This window comes from Tamandua tetradactyla (genome assembly GCF_023851605.1).
Source record: "Tamandua tetradactyla isolate mTamTet1 chromosome 22 unlocalized genomic scaffold, mTamTet1.pri SUPER_22_unloc_3, whole genome shotgun sequence".
Classification (NCBI taxonomy): Eukaryota; Metazoa; Chordata; class Mammalia; order Pilosa; family Myrmecophagidae; genus Tamandua; species Tamandua tetradactyla.
In genome coordinates this window covers 812033-828465 of record NW_027518253.1, presented here as the reverse complement: position 1 = coordinate 828465, position 16433 = coordinate 812033, and the positions used below count along the sequence as shown (strand labels likewise).

At 34.0% G+C, this 16433-nt stretch overlaps 2 protein-coding genes across 2 annotated transcripts; one reads left to right on the top strand and one right to left on the bottom strand.

The window, feature by feature from the left end:
- The first annotated feature begins 2383 nt into the window (after nt 1-2383).
- Nucleotides 2384-3325, top strand: LOC143672975 (olfactory receptor 5AL1-like). The gene has a single exon (XM_077147381.1). The coding sequence runs from the start codon at nt 2384-2386 to the stop codon at nt 3323-3325; it is 942 nt and encodes a 313-aa protein (XP_077003496.1).
- A 4043-nt stretch (nt 3326-7368) lies between these two features.
- Nucleotides 7369-8335, bottom strand: LOC143672974 (olfactory receptor 8U3-like; the record flags this gene model as incomplete). The annotated part of the gene is given in 2 exon segments (XM_077147380.1): nt 7369-7890; nt 7892-8335. Coding segments are annotated over 2 exon segments (966 nt in total), but the record flags the coding sequence as incomplete, so codon positions are not given.
- Between the last annotated feature and the right edge of the window lie 8098 nt (nt 8336-16433).

Below are 16433 nucleotides of genomic sequence, written 5' to 3'. Positions count from 1 at the left end.
CAGCACAAACTTGGTGACAGAAAGTTGATTAAGAAAAGAAAACAAATGTTCACTACTATATGATTTTTTTTTGCATGGGCAAGGCCTGGGAATTGAACCTGAGTCTCCGGCATGGCAGATGAGAACTCTGCCTGCTGAGCCACATGGCCCACACTATTGTTTGGTTTTGTATGTCATAGTTTTGTTATTGCTCACTTTTGCCTGGATAGTGTTCTTGGTAGTTCAAGTACAATTGTGAAGAGAAGAGCATTCCTCAAATACCCACATTTTGGTGTATCTGCAGGGAAACAAAGCAAGGATGCTTAGGGTGTTGGCAAAGGTAATTGTAATAATAACTCACAGAGTCTAATCTGTGTAGGGGCAGAATTAATTAAACAAAATGATATAATTGATAAGAGATAATTGTTGTAGCTTAATAGTGGCATGAGTGAATAAATTAAAAATTGTAACATCACAGCCAAGTTATAAAAGAAAGGAGCAGAGGCCTTAGTCATAAAATAATGATTTAATTTAAGGCATTTAGCATTTGATCAATTTTCAGATGAAATAGAATACAAAATGGATTCATGGATGTGGGAAACTCAAGTGGATTGTTGGTGGGTTCAAGATACCATGAATCTGAGAAACTATATTATTAAATGTGTAGCCATCATGGGCACTGATGAGATATTGAGGGAGAGGAAATAAAATGATCTCAGTGACAAAGTCTTCAGTGAATTAAAGGAGGGTATAAATGACAACAATGAAGAATGGATATAAGTTTCAAGGTATAAGAAGTGTTTGCACAAATGAGAGATATTATAAATTTGAAATGATGCCTAGAGCATTAATGATGCCTCACCTTTCTTCCCAATTTTGAAATATGTGGAGAGTTGCAAATTATCCAGTCTGCAGAGATGTGGCCTGGAGAGGAGTAGGTTTTGAGAGGGATCCAGATTTCAGTTAGAGTTTAATATTAAATTATTAAAGATGTTGGAGAGTTTGGTAATAAGGAAGCAAGGGCTACACAGGTTTCAGTACAACACAGTTATGTAAGTGCTAGAGAGAGTAAGAACTAAGCAGAACAAGGATTTGTAGTCACAAATTGGGGGGCAAAAGGAGAATACATTTAAAATACTACAAACAGGTAAGCATCTGCATTCTTCAGTATTATGGGATTGCATACATGTTTCTGCACAGTAAGACTCACTTTAAATGATATTGATACTCTTAAGAGCTAAATTTCAATTAGCATCTAGCATGAGATAGGTAATATTCAAAGCACATGATGTGAACTAACTCAGATTGCCTCTCCAAATTAGTTTTGAGATGTAGTTTTGGATGGAGAAATCCTTGCCTCTCTGGAAGAAGACTGCATAACCTATGACTTGAGATTAGGAAATCAAGGCTGGGACCATTTAATGAGTTCTTCTGCTTTGCCATATGCTGGTCATGACAAATGAAGAAGATCCAAACTTTCAGCCTCCGTTTCAGTATCTGAAAATTTGGATGAAAGCTGTACACCAATCCATAGGGTTGACAGAATGATTATTTGAGATTATATAGTGAAAAATGGAAATCAAATTTATGTCACTTCTGCTAGAGTAAATATTATTAAAATGTGCTTCCTTTTAATTAGCCAGAAATAAGTTTACATCTTACAGATTTATTCTAGAATGTTTTTTCTTCTCTTGCTTTTTATATGGATGTTGAAGATGTGTTTTCTGAGTCAGGAAATCAGAAATTAATATTTTATTAATCCTGTTATGCATTTTTCAACTAAAATAGGCTATTCACACGTCTGAGATTTTCTATCTCCTTAAATTCACAAATACCATATGCAATTAAAGAAAAAATAGAAATTAAAGATAAATAAGGGAAGAAAATTAAAATTGTCCCAAATTGATGGTCTAGAGATCATTAGCACTCAAAATGTTTATCTTTCATAATTAAAAAATTCACTTTCTGTGATCAGTCTTTTCATTCATTATTTTCTTTTAATTAGGAATTTTCAAATGAATTCACAGATTTTATATAAGGGGTTCCAAATACCAATAATTTTTTTAGAAATTGATAATGGTGATCAAATAATTCTCAATCTTTAATTCCTATCATTAAAATATAAGACAGATTTTTCTATTGAATGCAGTTTAAATGAAAAATATCTCAATAAAATTTCATGTTTTGTCATTTCTCTCTAGAACAAATTTCTTCACTCTGAAAAGAGAAACTATTTTGAGGATAACAGAATGAACCCATCAGAATTCCTCTTTGAATGTGTTCACCATAGGATTACTGTGGGTCAGAACCATCCCCTAACATCCACTTGAAAGCTTAAGAGTCAAGAATACTCAGAACAAATGGTCTAGGAGTGTTTGCTGGGAAAGAATTGTACATGCATTTCATGGCCAAAAGCAATCATTCTGCAGTGTCTGAGTTTATCCTCATGGGAATCACAGATAGTCCAGAGCTGCAAGCCATTCTCTTTGGTGTTTTCCTAGTGATCTATTTAGTTAGTGTCATGGGTAATGTTGGTTTGATCTTGCTAATCCAGATCAGTCCTCAGCTTCACACACCCATGTATTTGTTTCTCAGCCATCTGGCTTTTGTAGATTTTTCTGTTACTTCATCTGCCACGCCAAACACCTTGGCAAACTTCCTGCATGAAGTTAAAAGTATAAGGTTTTATGCCTGTGCCATTCAGGTGTGCTGCTTTATCACATTTGTGGTTTGTGAAATGTACTTGCTTTCAATTATGGCATATGATCACTATGTTGCCATCTACAACCCTTTACTCTATGTTCTCATGCCTAGCAAACTCTGCATTCGAATGACTGCTAGCACATACATTTATGGATTCATGGTTGGTCTTGCTCAGATGGTGGTAACATTCTCCTTGTCTTTTGGTGACTCCAATATCGTCAAGTATTTCTACTGTGATAATGTTCCCTTGATGACTCTGGCCTGCTCTGATACTTACATCAAAGAACTGATGCTATTCATCATTGCTGGGTTCAATACTCTTTGCTCTCTTTTGATTGTGCTAATGTCTTATGTCTTCATTCTCTTTGCCATTCTGAAGATCCCCTCTGTTGAAGGAAAACAGAGAGCCTTTTCTACCTGTGCTTCCCATTTGACTTCCATCATCACATTTTATGGGACAATCATTTTCATGTACTTACAGCCCAAGCCAAGCCATTCTCTAAACACAGATAAATTTGCCTCAGTGTTTTATGTTGTGGTGATTCCCATGCTAAACCCATTAATCTATAGCATGAGAAATCAGGAGGTAAAAAATGCACTGAAGGGAATTATGAAAAGGTGTATTTGGCTCTCTAGTAACTGAAGAAACACTGGACAGGGATTAGAATATTTTGGGTTATGTTCTTTTTTTTCTGTGATAAAGCTAATAAATGATAGAGCCAAATCCCTTACTTCAAGTTCTTAAATATTTTTTTTCTTATGTATAGTTCCTTAGTCTTATGGAGAATAAACTGCAGTTTTGCTCTTAAAGATTTTTACATGAATATGAATTGAACTGAAAAGAAGAAAGAGGGAGAGAGATTTTAATCCTCTTTGACAATGACCCTATATCACCAAAAAATGAAAAAAAAATTGGGAAATAGTGGCTTTATTTGAAATCTGTGTGACATTGAGAAATTTTGGATTGTATTGAAATAGATAACCACACAATTATATGGGAAATGTCAAATTTTAATAGCAGAAATTTTGGGGGTGAACACTGCATAATATAGGAGCAGAGTTACTTTGATTTCACACATTTAGTGACACTGATTGTGCATCAGTTTAGATCACTGGTGCAGCTTCACAAGATTATAATTTGCTACTTGTTCTATGTAGGCACATGTGTGATTAATAAATTGCACTCTTCATTAAAACAGTTTGGTTAAAAAATTTAGCTTTTCCAATTAATAACTGCCAGCATGGGAACATAATTTCACATTTCTGTACCTCAGTTTTCTCAGCTAATAAATGCAGTAATGGTTTCTTTCATTTAGACTGATTGTGAGGATCAAATAACATGATACATACAAGTTTTTCACAAGTCCTTGCACATAACTAGTGCTTCATAAACATTGCTATTATTTGTCATGATTTATAATATTATTGTGTCAATGATTCATTTGATTTGATTTTAGGTTAAGAGGTTATTGCCCTTTTAGAAATAGTTGTCAGTGTTTTAAAATATGCTAAATTTTAACCAACAAACTGAAAATTAAAAACTAAGGAGTATTTTCTTGTGATCTTTTAAATAATTTAATGCATTAAAATTTATTTCTGTGTGTTGATGAATATTATTTTAATTGAATTATTTTAGTCTTCTCCACACATGCTACTCAATATCATTTAAAATGTGCACGTTTTCCTTGGAAAAAAACATCATTCTTGATACATTTAATAAAAATTAGATTAGTTAATTGCATTTTTTTCTTCTCTTTCAAACTTTTCAAAATAAAATAGAGCTATGGAATGCTTTTGTGTCTCAGGTGTATCCAGCACTTTAACTGGATTGGATTAAATTTCATCATACCAACTGAGAAGTTTTATGCAACTGTCAAGTTCAATTTTTAATGAATTTCCTATAATTCTAAGGAGAGATGTACAATGTTGAGACTTTTTTTTTGTATGCTGTGTGGTGGTATTGAGATACTTTTAAAAAACTTAGTAGCGATTCACAAAAATCACTCAAAAACCAGTTTTAAGAGCAGGAAATGGTGGGTCAGGGGCAGAGTTCTCATCTGCCATTCTGGAGACCTGTGTTCTATTCCCGGTGCCTGCCCATGCAAAAAGCAAAAAAAACCCCACAATTTTAAATTAAAATTTTTTCTTAAGTTCAAAAACTATTAGAAAGTTATACAAGCACAATTCTGGCACAGAATATATTCATAAGTCCTAGAAAGGAAAGGTCACCACGTATAGGACAAATGGCCTTCTGCCTTTATCATCGCTTTGTCTCTCAGTAATGCTGACTTCAAAGGTGTCTGAGACTCTCCCACTTCCCCAAACCCTTTGGCAATGTATCAGGGAGCTGATTTGAAGCTATTGTGGACCCCAAGAGAGACCGTGTCTTTTAATCCATTTTTGTGGGAACAGACCTATTGTGGGTGGGACCTTTTGGTAAGGCTATTTCAATTGAGATGTGATGCAACCCCATCAAGCTGGGTCTTGATCCTTCACTGGAATCCCCTATGAGAAGATAGAAGGCTGGTAAAGCAGGAGACCATACAGAGAAATACCCAGAGACATTTGGAGACAGTCATTGCAGCCAGAACCAGGAGAGAAGGCAGGATGTGTCTTCTCAAGTAACAAAAGCACCTGGATGTCTTAGTGATGCCCATGTCATTAACAATAATAGTAATAAACAAGCTGTAGGTGCCAATCAGTGGGCCAATGTATTTACATATATTTATATTGAAATCTTCATCTTTAACCTGTGAGATGAGCATTGGTCTTAATTTATAAATAACTGGAACTTTCTTTATTATACAACTAGTAGTAGCAAAATTGAAATTTAGGGTGAAATCTTTCTGAAACTCATCACGTTCTTCACTAATCTTGGACTCTGCCAGAGTCCCTAACTGCTACTTGTTTTTCACCTCCAGCATCTTGTATATTCTATGTGTATTCAGATACAAAAACATCATAAGCACCAAAGGAGAGATGAAAAATGCACACTTTATTGAAATAAATATAGAGATAAAATGCATAAAGATGATTTTTATGTTTGGACTTAGGGACTGGTATTTTGAGACTAGAACTCAGCCTCCTGTAAAAAATCCTAGAGAAGAGGTTTAAAGGTTGCACAGAACAGTTTTTGCCCAAGAAGGAACTGAATAGCATGCTTATCAAATACAGTTGAATTTCTTAGTCTCTGAGAAAAACCAGAGTTAACTTAAGAAGTGATTGTCAATGGTAGGAATTAAAAATGTAGAAAGACATGAAAACTTCAATTAATATTAAGCATTGCTGTTCTAATATGCTTACAAAGCATAAAGATGCAGTGAAAGCAGAGTTCCTCATGTGGATCAATTTCTATATACATGAATTTCTTTATGTGTTAGAAGGGAGACTGTTTCTTCTCTGTGCTATGCATGCAACAGGTGAGTTATGTGTGTCTTTTCTTATATAACTGCATATGGCATGCCTAAGTGTGGTGGAAAGAATAAATGCTATCATTCTCTATTAAACTTGCTTTAAAAACCTGGGAATTAATTCAAGTCACAAGGTTCTAAAAGAACTTCATGGCAACAAAGTTGAATTATTTGCAAATTAAGTGCAGAAGGGAAAATAATCACCTCATCATGCAAATTTCAAGCTGTATCCTATGTCATGACCACAAGTATCAAATATCCTTCAAAAATGGTAAAATATAAAATAATATTAAATCACTAATTTCAAGTGACTTTTTCTGAAATGTCAAAATAACAAAAGCACATCATTCATTAATTTTCAATTATATGCCATGATCTTACAAAGAACATTTGCATTAAAAGCAGTACAGATAGAGGACATCACAACTGGTTTATTTAGAACAAAAGCAAAAAGTATTGTTTTGAAGTCTGATGATGATACATTAAATCCAGATATTATAATACCCTTTATTTATAACACCTGTCATTAAGAAAACAAAAATCAGATAGACTTCAAGTTGCGTTTAGAATTTTTAAATTACCAGTTGTGTGACCTTAGACAATTTATAAATAATTGACATCTGGAAATAAAATCTCACCAACCTGTTGGTTCTGTTTGCTTAGAATAAGCAGAAGTACTTGAATAAGTGCCTAACAGGGAATTGAAACCAGACAGGATATGAATCTGCTACTTAAAAAACTGATAAACTTTTGAGAGCTGAATTCATGTTTAATTATGCATAACATTTATATAGAAAATATTATTTAACAAACACTTATCCTTGAACATTGGTCTAAGCATTTCATAAATATTAAATTGTTTAAGCCTCAAAACAACCCAAGGGGTTGGGTCCTATTATTTTCTAGAATTAGAAACAGAGGCACACAGACTTGAAGTCTGCTGTCCATGGTTGCACAGCTGGTAAGTGAAGGAAAAAGCAAACTCAGGTAGTCTTGTTCCAGAATTCAAAGTGCTAATAAAAACATGTTACCAACTTTTCTCGGGGTACACACATGCATGTTTTTGTATGTCTATGAAAAAAATTCAACATAATTCTATAAAGAAACTCAGGACTCCTTAAATCATAATGACTTTCCTTGGCCTTGGCCCTTGCAGAAAATGTTAAGATCAGTTAAAGGAGCTCATATTTTCAGTTGGTTGGAAAATAATCATGAGAAATGTCAGCAAGAGAAAACTTGATTTTATTCTCCAATTTTCTTTAATAAAACATTTTTGTTATTGTTTCCTTAATTTCAGCATCTTGAAAATTCCACAAACTTTATCCAAAGCTTTCTTGGAGGCTTCTTTCACCTCCTTGTTCCTTAGATTGTAGATTAGGGAGTTCAACATGGGGATCACCACTGTATAAAATATAGATGCTATTTTATCTGTGTCCAGGGAGTGGTTTGATTTGGGCTGTAGGTACATAAAGATCAGTGTGCCATAGAAAATAGTTACAGCTACGATGTGGGAGCCACAGGTGGAGATGGCCTTATGTCGCCCCTGGGTAGAGTGGATTCTGAGGATGGCGGCAATGATAAAGATGTAGGAAATGAGGATGATTGAAGAAGAACACATCATATGAAAGCCAGCAAAGGCAAAGATCAGAATTTCCTTCATGCATATGTTTGAGCAGGACAGCACAAAGAGAGGGAGGTCATCACAATAAAAATGGTTAATTACATTAGGCCCACAATAAGTTAGATGGAAAGTGCTAATGGTATGGAATAGAGCAACCAGAAAGATATATATATATATATGGAATGGCCACTAATAGAAAGCAGACCCTTTCTGACATCAGAACTGAATAATGCAGGGGTTTACAGATAGCTACATAGCGATCATAGGCCATGGAAGCTAAAAGGAAACACTCGGTGATCACGAAGGTGAGAAAGCAGCCCAGTTGTATTACACAAGCATGGAAAGGAATTGTGTTGCATTCCACAACAAAATTCATCATCATCTTAGGTGTGATGATAGAGGAATAGCACAGGTCAACAAAGGCCAAGTGGCTGAGGAAATAATACATAGGTGTATGGAATTGAGAGTCAGTCTTGATTAAGGAAGTCAATCCAATGTTCCCCAGAACTGTGACCAGATAGATAACTAAAAATACCACAAAACATTGAGCCTGAAGTTCAGGCTTGTCTGTGATTCCTTTGAGAATAAATTCTGTGACATAAGTGACATTAACTTCAGCCAATTATTCCAGGGGATTTTGCTGCAGTTGAATAAAAACAACACATCTCATGGTTCATGCCAATTGAGGATAGATGATTGTTAGTGTCTTGTCACTTAGAAATAGTCATCGTGTGGGCAACAATGGACATTTCCTCTCTAATTTCGTGCCATTCTTGTTCCAGGAAAGACCATCTTTTATTTTCAATATCATCTTCTTAAGAGTTATTTTCCTTTGTAATTTTCAAAACTAAGGGATGATATTGGTTTACAGTTAAATATCACCTGAATGAAACCAGATGATCATTTTAGTGGTGTCACTAAAATGTCAGTCTTTGCTGCTGCTCTTTTCTATCCATATAATATATGGCAGCATAAAAATATGTAACTCATAAATGGAACCATATTGTATTCCCCTGTTTTTAACTTTTGTGCATTGCTGACATCCTCAAAATATTAAAGTAATTATAGATGTGTCATGTCAATCACTTTACTCTATCCCCTTCCATTTACACAGAATTTATGCTATAGAAACTAAATGAAAATTGTTCAGAGATATGAGGTAAAATCCAATTTAATGTATATAGGAATTTAAAGAGACACATCTTTTTCCCAATTCAAAGTTCACCATATTTTTGTGTTTATTGATGAAAATGTCAATAAATCAAGTGGTTTATCAAATAAATTATAATTCTGAAGTACATGTGATAAACAACTTTTCCCATAAATGTCTGTAAGTATATTTCTAGAGCTTAAAGTATCCTAATCATTTGTGCCACTAGATTTTACTTTTAGCAACATATCCTAGGGAAATATTCAGCTTTCAGCAAAATTTTATGGAAAAATATATGGGTAGATGGAGCTCCTGATGTATGTTTCACAATAGTTATATTTATCTATATTTCTACCAGCCCTAAAAAAGAAGATTTTTCTCATTATACCCAATATTGGCCTCTTCAATTTTTATTATTGTTCCTTAATTTATTTTCCACAAAGTAGAATGATAATATATTAACAACAGGAATCTAGAGAGATCATCAAGTCTAATCCTTTCATATTTCAGATTTAATTTTTTAGTATTGCTATTATTTTATCTGTTGTAATTGAATGCTATCTTTGTTAGACTCTGTATTTAGTGCAATATATAAATTACTTCATGATAGATGAGCTCACACTAACCATTCATCCCTGATTAAAAGTTTAAAATCAAAAACTAACAATAGGCTTCTGCTATTGCTGCACTGAGAGGATGGTGCAGAACAGGTATGACTGGGGATGTTTCACAGCAAAGCCCATATTCCTCATCAATCTTCTAACCTGCCCAAAGCTGTAGTCACTTCTCCAGAGGTAATTGTCTGGATAGAACACTAGAGCTGGGAGATGCATCCATTTTCTGTAGCATCAAGCTAATATTTAAGGCTTAGGAAGACAAAGATGAAAGAAAGCTGTAGTGTATCAATGACTGTTAAGTTTTCCATATAGATTGCCACATTAAAATGGAAGCATTCTAAGTTATAAAAGTTACGTATCTAATGGTGTCCTTTTTAGTAAAATAATCATTGCATTAAAGAATATTCAGAATTAAAGTTTATCAAACTTGCCTATGGGACTTGAATATACAAAACTTTTCCTCACAGTCTTTTATTTCAATTCCAGGTATGACATTATGATTTGAACCCAGCGGAAGATAATTATAAGATTACCAGATGATGTAAGCATAAAGTAGACCATTTTCATTGAAAGACGGTGGCAAGTTAACAGGTTCATCTATAAGATATCATTACTTTACTTAAAATAAAGACTATCCCTTGGTTAGAGTTTCTTAATTATACTTGTTCAACTTCAGGATTTGTGGTGGCACTAAGAACATGTCAAAACAAAGGGAACCATTTAGAAGGATAAATTTGTCATGAGAACACTTACTGTGGTAGATAGTTTTTATTAAATAGAGAGTTAAATTGGAGTTCAAATTCTAACTTTGATAAACTAAAAATCATAGAAACAAAATCTGTTAAATTACTCATAAAATATAATATACATCATCCTACATTTACTATATAATTCTCTCAATTCCTCTACATTTTTGAAAGTAATTTTTCTTCATGCCTTGCAATTTATTTCTCCAGGATGTTCTGAAGCAACCAACATCCCAAAGTCTCTAATTTTTTTCAGTCATTTATACATCTCTGTCAATTCTGAGGGGAGATCCTTAAAATCAGGGACATATTTTACCCTTATATTCCTTCAATAAGCATTGCTATTTCTTGCTTTATTACATCTTGCCTAAAGAAAGCTGCACAACAAACTCTATTGCACATTGAAATCACCTGGGTATTATTTACAAACCAATGCCCAAGAATGCTCCATATAATTTAAAGGTGGAAGAGAGGAAGTCGAAGGGGACAACCAGGTATAAGTATTTTTAAAGTTCCCCAGTTGATTCTAACCTACAGCCACAATTGAGAGCACGGAGCCTAAAGAATGAATTAATGACTAGAATGTGGAGAAGTTCTCAGCCATATTTTAAAAATTATCTGTTTTTCCTTTGGTTTTGTTTACCTAACTTATGTTTGAATTAGTGTGAGTTCATGATTTAACCAGCCAGCAGAAATAAATTGGAATATGCCTATCTGTTTATACAAAGAGACTCACCGAGGGATCTGTGGGCAAGGATGATATTTTAAAAATCAATGTCCAATTACTCCATTTCCATTTACTAAATAATAACCATTTTTAATCCTTGCTGATAATTGGCTAAATCTTTAAGAGCAGGTGGTTTCATCTATTTGGCTTTCTCCTACTTTCTGTGCATTCTATTTTACCCATCTAGATTCTCAATACATGGTTGCAGAGTAAATTAAATCTCCCTTCAATATTAACTTTTAAATGGTTTTCCTTGTTCTTGAAGAACTGGGGGCGTATCTCTGGTGTTTCTACTGTCACTTTCACATCTAAAACAATGGCAATGCTTTGCACTGAGAAAGCGTTCAATGATAAGAAAAAAAATAATGGCCATTGGGCAATCTCCTCTCTCCTATACACTGTTAATTCATCACGACATGGCTTGATATGTTATCCAGGCCCTGCCCTGCACACCATTGGCTTTTTCCAGCAAGAGTGTCCTCCATTCCAAGGCTTGGTATCCTCCCAAGAGTTTAACAACTAAACCACAAGGCACACTAGTGACCACCAGTGTACTACAGGTATCCAGATACAGTGACTTCTTCAGTCAACCAATACCCCCTACAAATATTCCAACATCAAGCCAAATGTTATGCCACATATGACATAAAAAATGATTGGGAGCATTGGTTTGAGTCTCTTGCCTTGGATTCTTGCTTAAGTTCAAACTTCTTTCTAAGAAGCAGTATCAGTGGAATGAAATACCAATGAGTTTCCACCTTATTTCATATTTCAAAAATTATAGTGGTCATCCATTTTTAATTTACCTTTATATACAGCATTTCCAAGAGGCCAAGGATGGATTTAAAATAACAAACATTAAAACACTGCTACCAGCACTTAAGTGTTAAATAACTATTGGAGACCCATCCTCATAGGAAAGTTTGAGATATGAAAGTTCATCTTCCTCCAAATATCCTTTCCATGAGCCATGTGATATTAATTCTCTTTTCTGAGTAAGTACTACTGCAAGATGGAGGGTAAAGCCTATGAGGTTATCTGTGCAGTGTGTGTTTATGAGTGTGTGTGTGAGAGAGAGATAAAGAGAGAGACGGAAACAGAGACTGAGAGGGACAGAGAGACAGACCAAGAGGTAGAAGGGAAGGTGGGATGATACAGAAAATTCTGGAGGTTGATAAAGTGGTATTTTAAGTGTAAATAGAGTCTTCCCATAGAAAGTGCTGTTAAAGCACAGCACAAGATGCAGTTAGGATGCCAGAGGTATCATCTTTTGCATGCAGTTTTATTCCTTTAATAATACAGCTGACTAGGGAGGGAGGCTTATATTGGGGAGTTCAGCTTGATATGCAGACTAAATCTGACTCACCTGCTTAGAGATAGCCCTGCCTTCATTGACCTCATTCTAAATTTGTTTGGGTGATTTATTAGTTCCTACATACCTTGGGTCTAAATGTGAATCTCTACAGATACCTGAAAGCTGCAATACTTCCTTCCATGTTTCTCTCCAAGTAAGAGAAGCTGGACAAATTATATTGGGAATTTTTAAAAAAATAGTAATTTTCTCTATTCATTTTGATTAAGAGCTTAAGCTTTGTGAAGGGATAAAATCAGTACTTATGTCCTGAGTAACTTATTCTAAGATAACTTGGGCAATGTCCATCTATATTTTTTCTTTTTTTCTTTTTTTGCATGGGCAGGCACTGGGAATAGAACCCAGGTCGCCATCATGGCAGATGAGAACTTTGCCACTGAGCCACCGTGGCCCACCCTATCCATATTCTTTTAAATCTCAATTTTCTGATTTGTAAAATATAAGTAATAATGGTACATCCTTTAAAATGTTTTACATTTTTTAAATGAGTTATTTTATGTAAGGAAGTTAGTAAACTATGAGCTTACTGGTCTATAGTGAGTGCTCCAAAAACATTTGGTTTAAAAAATAAGACAGTATCAGAATGATAAAACCAAGATACTCCAACAGTCTACATGAGAAATGTCACTGGTTTTATCACACTTTTTACCTCACTTGGTGAATCTAGATAATTTATTCAATTTCTCTGGTGTCCATCATGCCATCCTTAACAGAAGATGGCTTTCTCATGATCCTTAGAATTCACTTGTCTTTATATGCCTACTTATGGCTCATCATTCCAAGATCAAAATCTAGTTCTTGTAGAAGTTCACTGTCCTTACCATCTTTGCAATAGAATCTATTATCCTCTTCTAATTAACTTGCTTCTCTATATTTTCTGTACACACCTTTTAATAGAGAAACGAATGGTACTTTTCTTTACTTGCTATTCCTATAGAATATTTGAGGGTATTAACTTCAGAGCACAACATTGTGAATGTAACTAATAGCACTGATGTATACATATCTGAATGTGATTAAAAGGAGAAATGTTAGATTGTCTACCTGCTAACAGAATAAAAAGTTTTTAAAAAACATGGAACTACACTATACAATAGTGAACTCTAAGTTAAACCATGGACTATATTAATAATAAAATTATAAAAAAGTGCTATCAGCTGTAACAAATGTACACACAATGCAAGATGTTAATAATAGGGTGATATATGGAAATTTTGTATTTCATGCATAATTTTTCTGTAAACTCACAACTTCTCTAATAAAGAAGAAAATTTCATGCACAACTTTTCTGAAAACCCACAACTTCTCTAAGAAAAATTAAAATGAAAAGAAATAAGTAGATAATGGGAAAAAAACTCAAAATAGTAATTTCTAATTCTCGTTCTACTGAAAAATAGTGAAAACGACTGCTCAAGATGTTATACAGGCCATGGCCTCCATTTTGCTCTTAAAACTGCATGTCTCAAAACAGTGGAATTTACTTTTGATGACTGAATATACACTAATATTCTGCTGAATACTGTGAAAATGTCCTCTTTTAGGAAAATAATTCATTCTCTAGCTTTTAACTGTATGATAGGCTAAATCCTAATTCTTCATGTAATGCAAATATATACAATTATCACATTATAACTTTTGTTTGTGTTTGTTTTGCTTTCTAGAATGTAAATTCCTTGAAAAATGCACATTCTTTGGAAAGAGGACAAAACAAAGCAAGAACTCTCATCCTATTTCTTGTTTTCCCAAATCAAAATTGAAAAAAGGGAATTTTTTTGTTGATGGTAAAATTAAGTTTCTTCTCATATTAGGAAAAACGTGTGTGTATATATATATATTTATGTATATGCATATGTGTGAGAAACACAATTCAGAACACTAGTCAAAACTTCTAAAGAAGCATCTACTGTTCCCAATTTTGTATAATCCTTTGCTTTTCTCAATCCAGGTTTTCCCCAACCACTGAGTCACCCTATATTATCATGCTATTGAGAAATACAATGACAATAAGTTAGATTTCTGGAGCAATTCGAAAATTTTGAACATTGTCTCATTCCTTGTCTTTTGTGACATCATGCTTCCTTTGTTCTTTTCCTATTTTGTTGATTACTGTTTCAGCTTCTTCTTTTCAGATCTTAATTCTAGTTCCTCACTGTCTTTGAGACCCATTATTAAATGCCCACAACTTCAATAATGTATGAGTCACAAATCTATTTCTCCATCTTAGACATCTCCTTCAGCTTTAGTGGCTTACATTCAAATATCCAGTAATGAGCTCAACTAGGATGTCTCAAAGCCACCTCCAATTTTATACACCCAAGACTAAATTCTTAATATCCTGTTTCCAAATTTCTTCTTTGTTCTCTGTGCTTTATCTTGGTGAATAGCACAACTATCCAACCTACTTTGCAGACAAAGTATGAGTATTCATCCTTGATCCTTTCATATTTCTTAATTCCCCAATTTTATATCTATTTTACATCCTACATTTTACCCTTATTTATGTTTCTCTTTCTATCTTCACTGACACTCTCTGACCTCAGGCTACATCATTTCTCCTTTAATACTATTGAAATAGCATTCTAATGGTCTCTAATGAACTTCTTGAAATACAAACCCATTCAATATCTCCATATTGAATGTTTCACTGACTTCCTAGAACTGCTAGAATAAAAGTCAAATTCCATGCAAAAGTTTGCCAGGTTCAGCATGGTCTGGCATAGGCATTCTGTACCAGCACTGCTTTACTCTTCCTCCATTGCCTTATGTTCCAGCCACACTAAATTTCATTCTCTTCAGTAGGTGTTCTAAGTGCCCTCCTGCCCCAAGACTTGGAATATTGTCTTCCACTCTTTTTGTCAACACTGATTTCAAAATTCAAACCAAGTGTGACTTTCCAAAAGAAGCATTTACTGACACATGAACTCCATTGGACTCCTCTTTATGTTCTCTTGTACCGTGTAACTCTACTTGGAAGGATTTATTACAAATTTATGATCATCTTCTCCTTTGTGTGACCATTTATTTTAGCATCTCTACCCTAATTACTTGTTTGCTCCTTGAGGGTAGAGAGCCTGTCTTTTTTGGTCAACCTTGGGTTCCTAACTCCTAGCAGGGGTGCTTTCATCAAAAATAGTAATAATAAATCAATATGGGTTAAATAAAATTGCATCACTCATTAAAATATTATTGTACAATGTGATTTAAGCATATGCAAACACAACTCGCTGACAGGTGGGACAAAGGATTGTGTTTTGACCTGGGCTTTCAATTTCTGAAGATCTTACAGTTAATTCTTTGCCTCATCTTCCATCTAGACTTTGAGATCATCTAGTTTATCCTGGTCATTTTAGCAGAGGAGAGAGCTAAGACTCCTCAGATTCAAACAATTGTGTCTCAGCTTTTGGCTGTGGGTGAATGAAAGCACATCACAGGCTTCAATAAAAATAATATTTATATGTTCTTGCTTATCTATAGGCATGCATGTGTGTGATAAATCCTTTCAAGTCTGCATTGAGACCTACTGGACCTGGGCAGTTGTTATATCTAATTTTGTATATGTTTGAAATTTTCTATAATAAAAAGCTTTAAATAAAGGTTTGCTCTGCCATGCCAGAAACTTGGGTTTGAATCCCAGTGCCTTTTACTTGTATAGTAAAAAAAAGTTTACTATACAAGAATTACTTTATCTAGCAAAAATTGGAAGGACGATAACAAAAATTGTACATGCCTATGTTAGTTTGGGGTTTGAAGTGTCAGTATATCACTATTATAAGTATTGTCAGAAATGTGGCAAGTATACACAAAGAAAAAATAAGCATATTTTTAATAAAGAAATATAAACACATTTCATAAATAACATGAAGATACAGTGGTGAAACCCAAGCAAATCATTGAATCAGAATACTAAAATCCTCCCATAAACAGCACTGTTTAGAAACTGGAGGAAAAAATAAAAGTACAATGGAAAATAATATTTTTGATAGTATATAAAAAGTTACATATTTGTATATTGAACTAAGCCATACATTAAAAAAAACTAAATGAAATAAAGCCACTAGAGAAATCCACATTTTTGCTTAAGAAATTTAATGAAAGTGGCAATATTCTA

Excerpts from the sequence above, each read along its gene's own strand:
- LOC143672975 (XM_077147381.1), top strand. The coding sequence starts at position 2,384 with ATGGCCAAAAGCAATCATTCTGCAGTGTCTGAGTTTATCCTCATGGGA.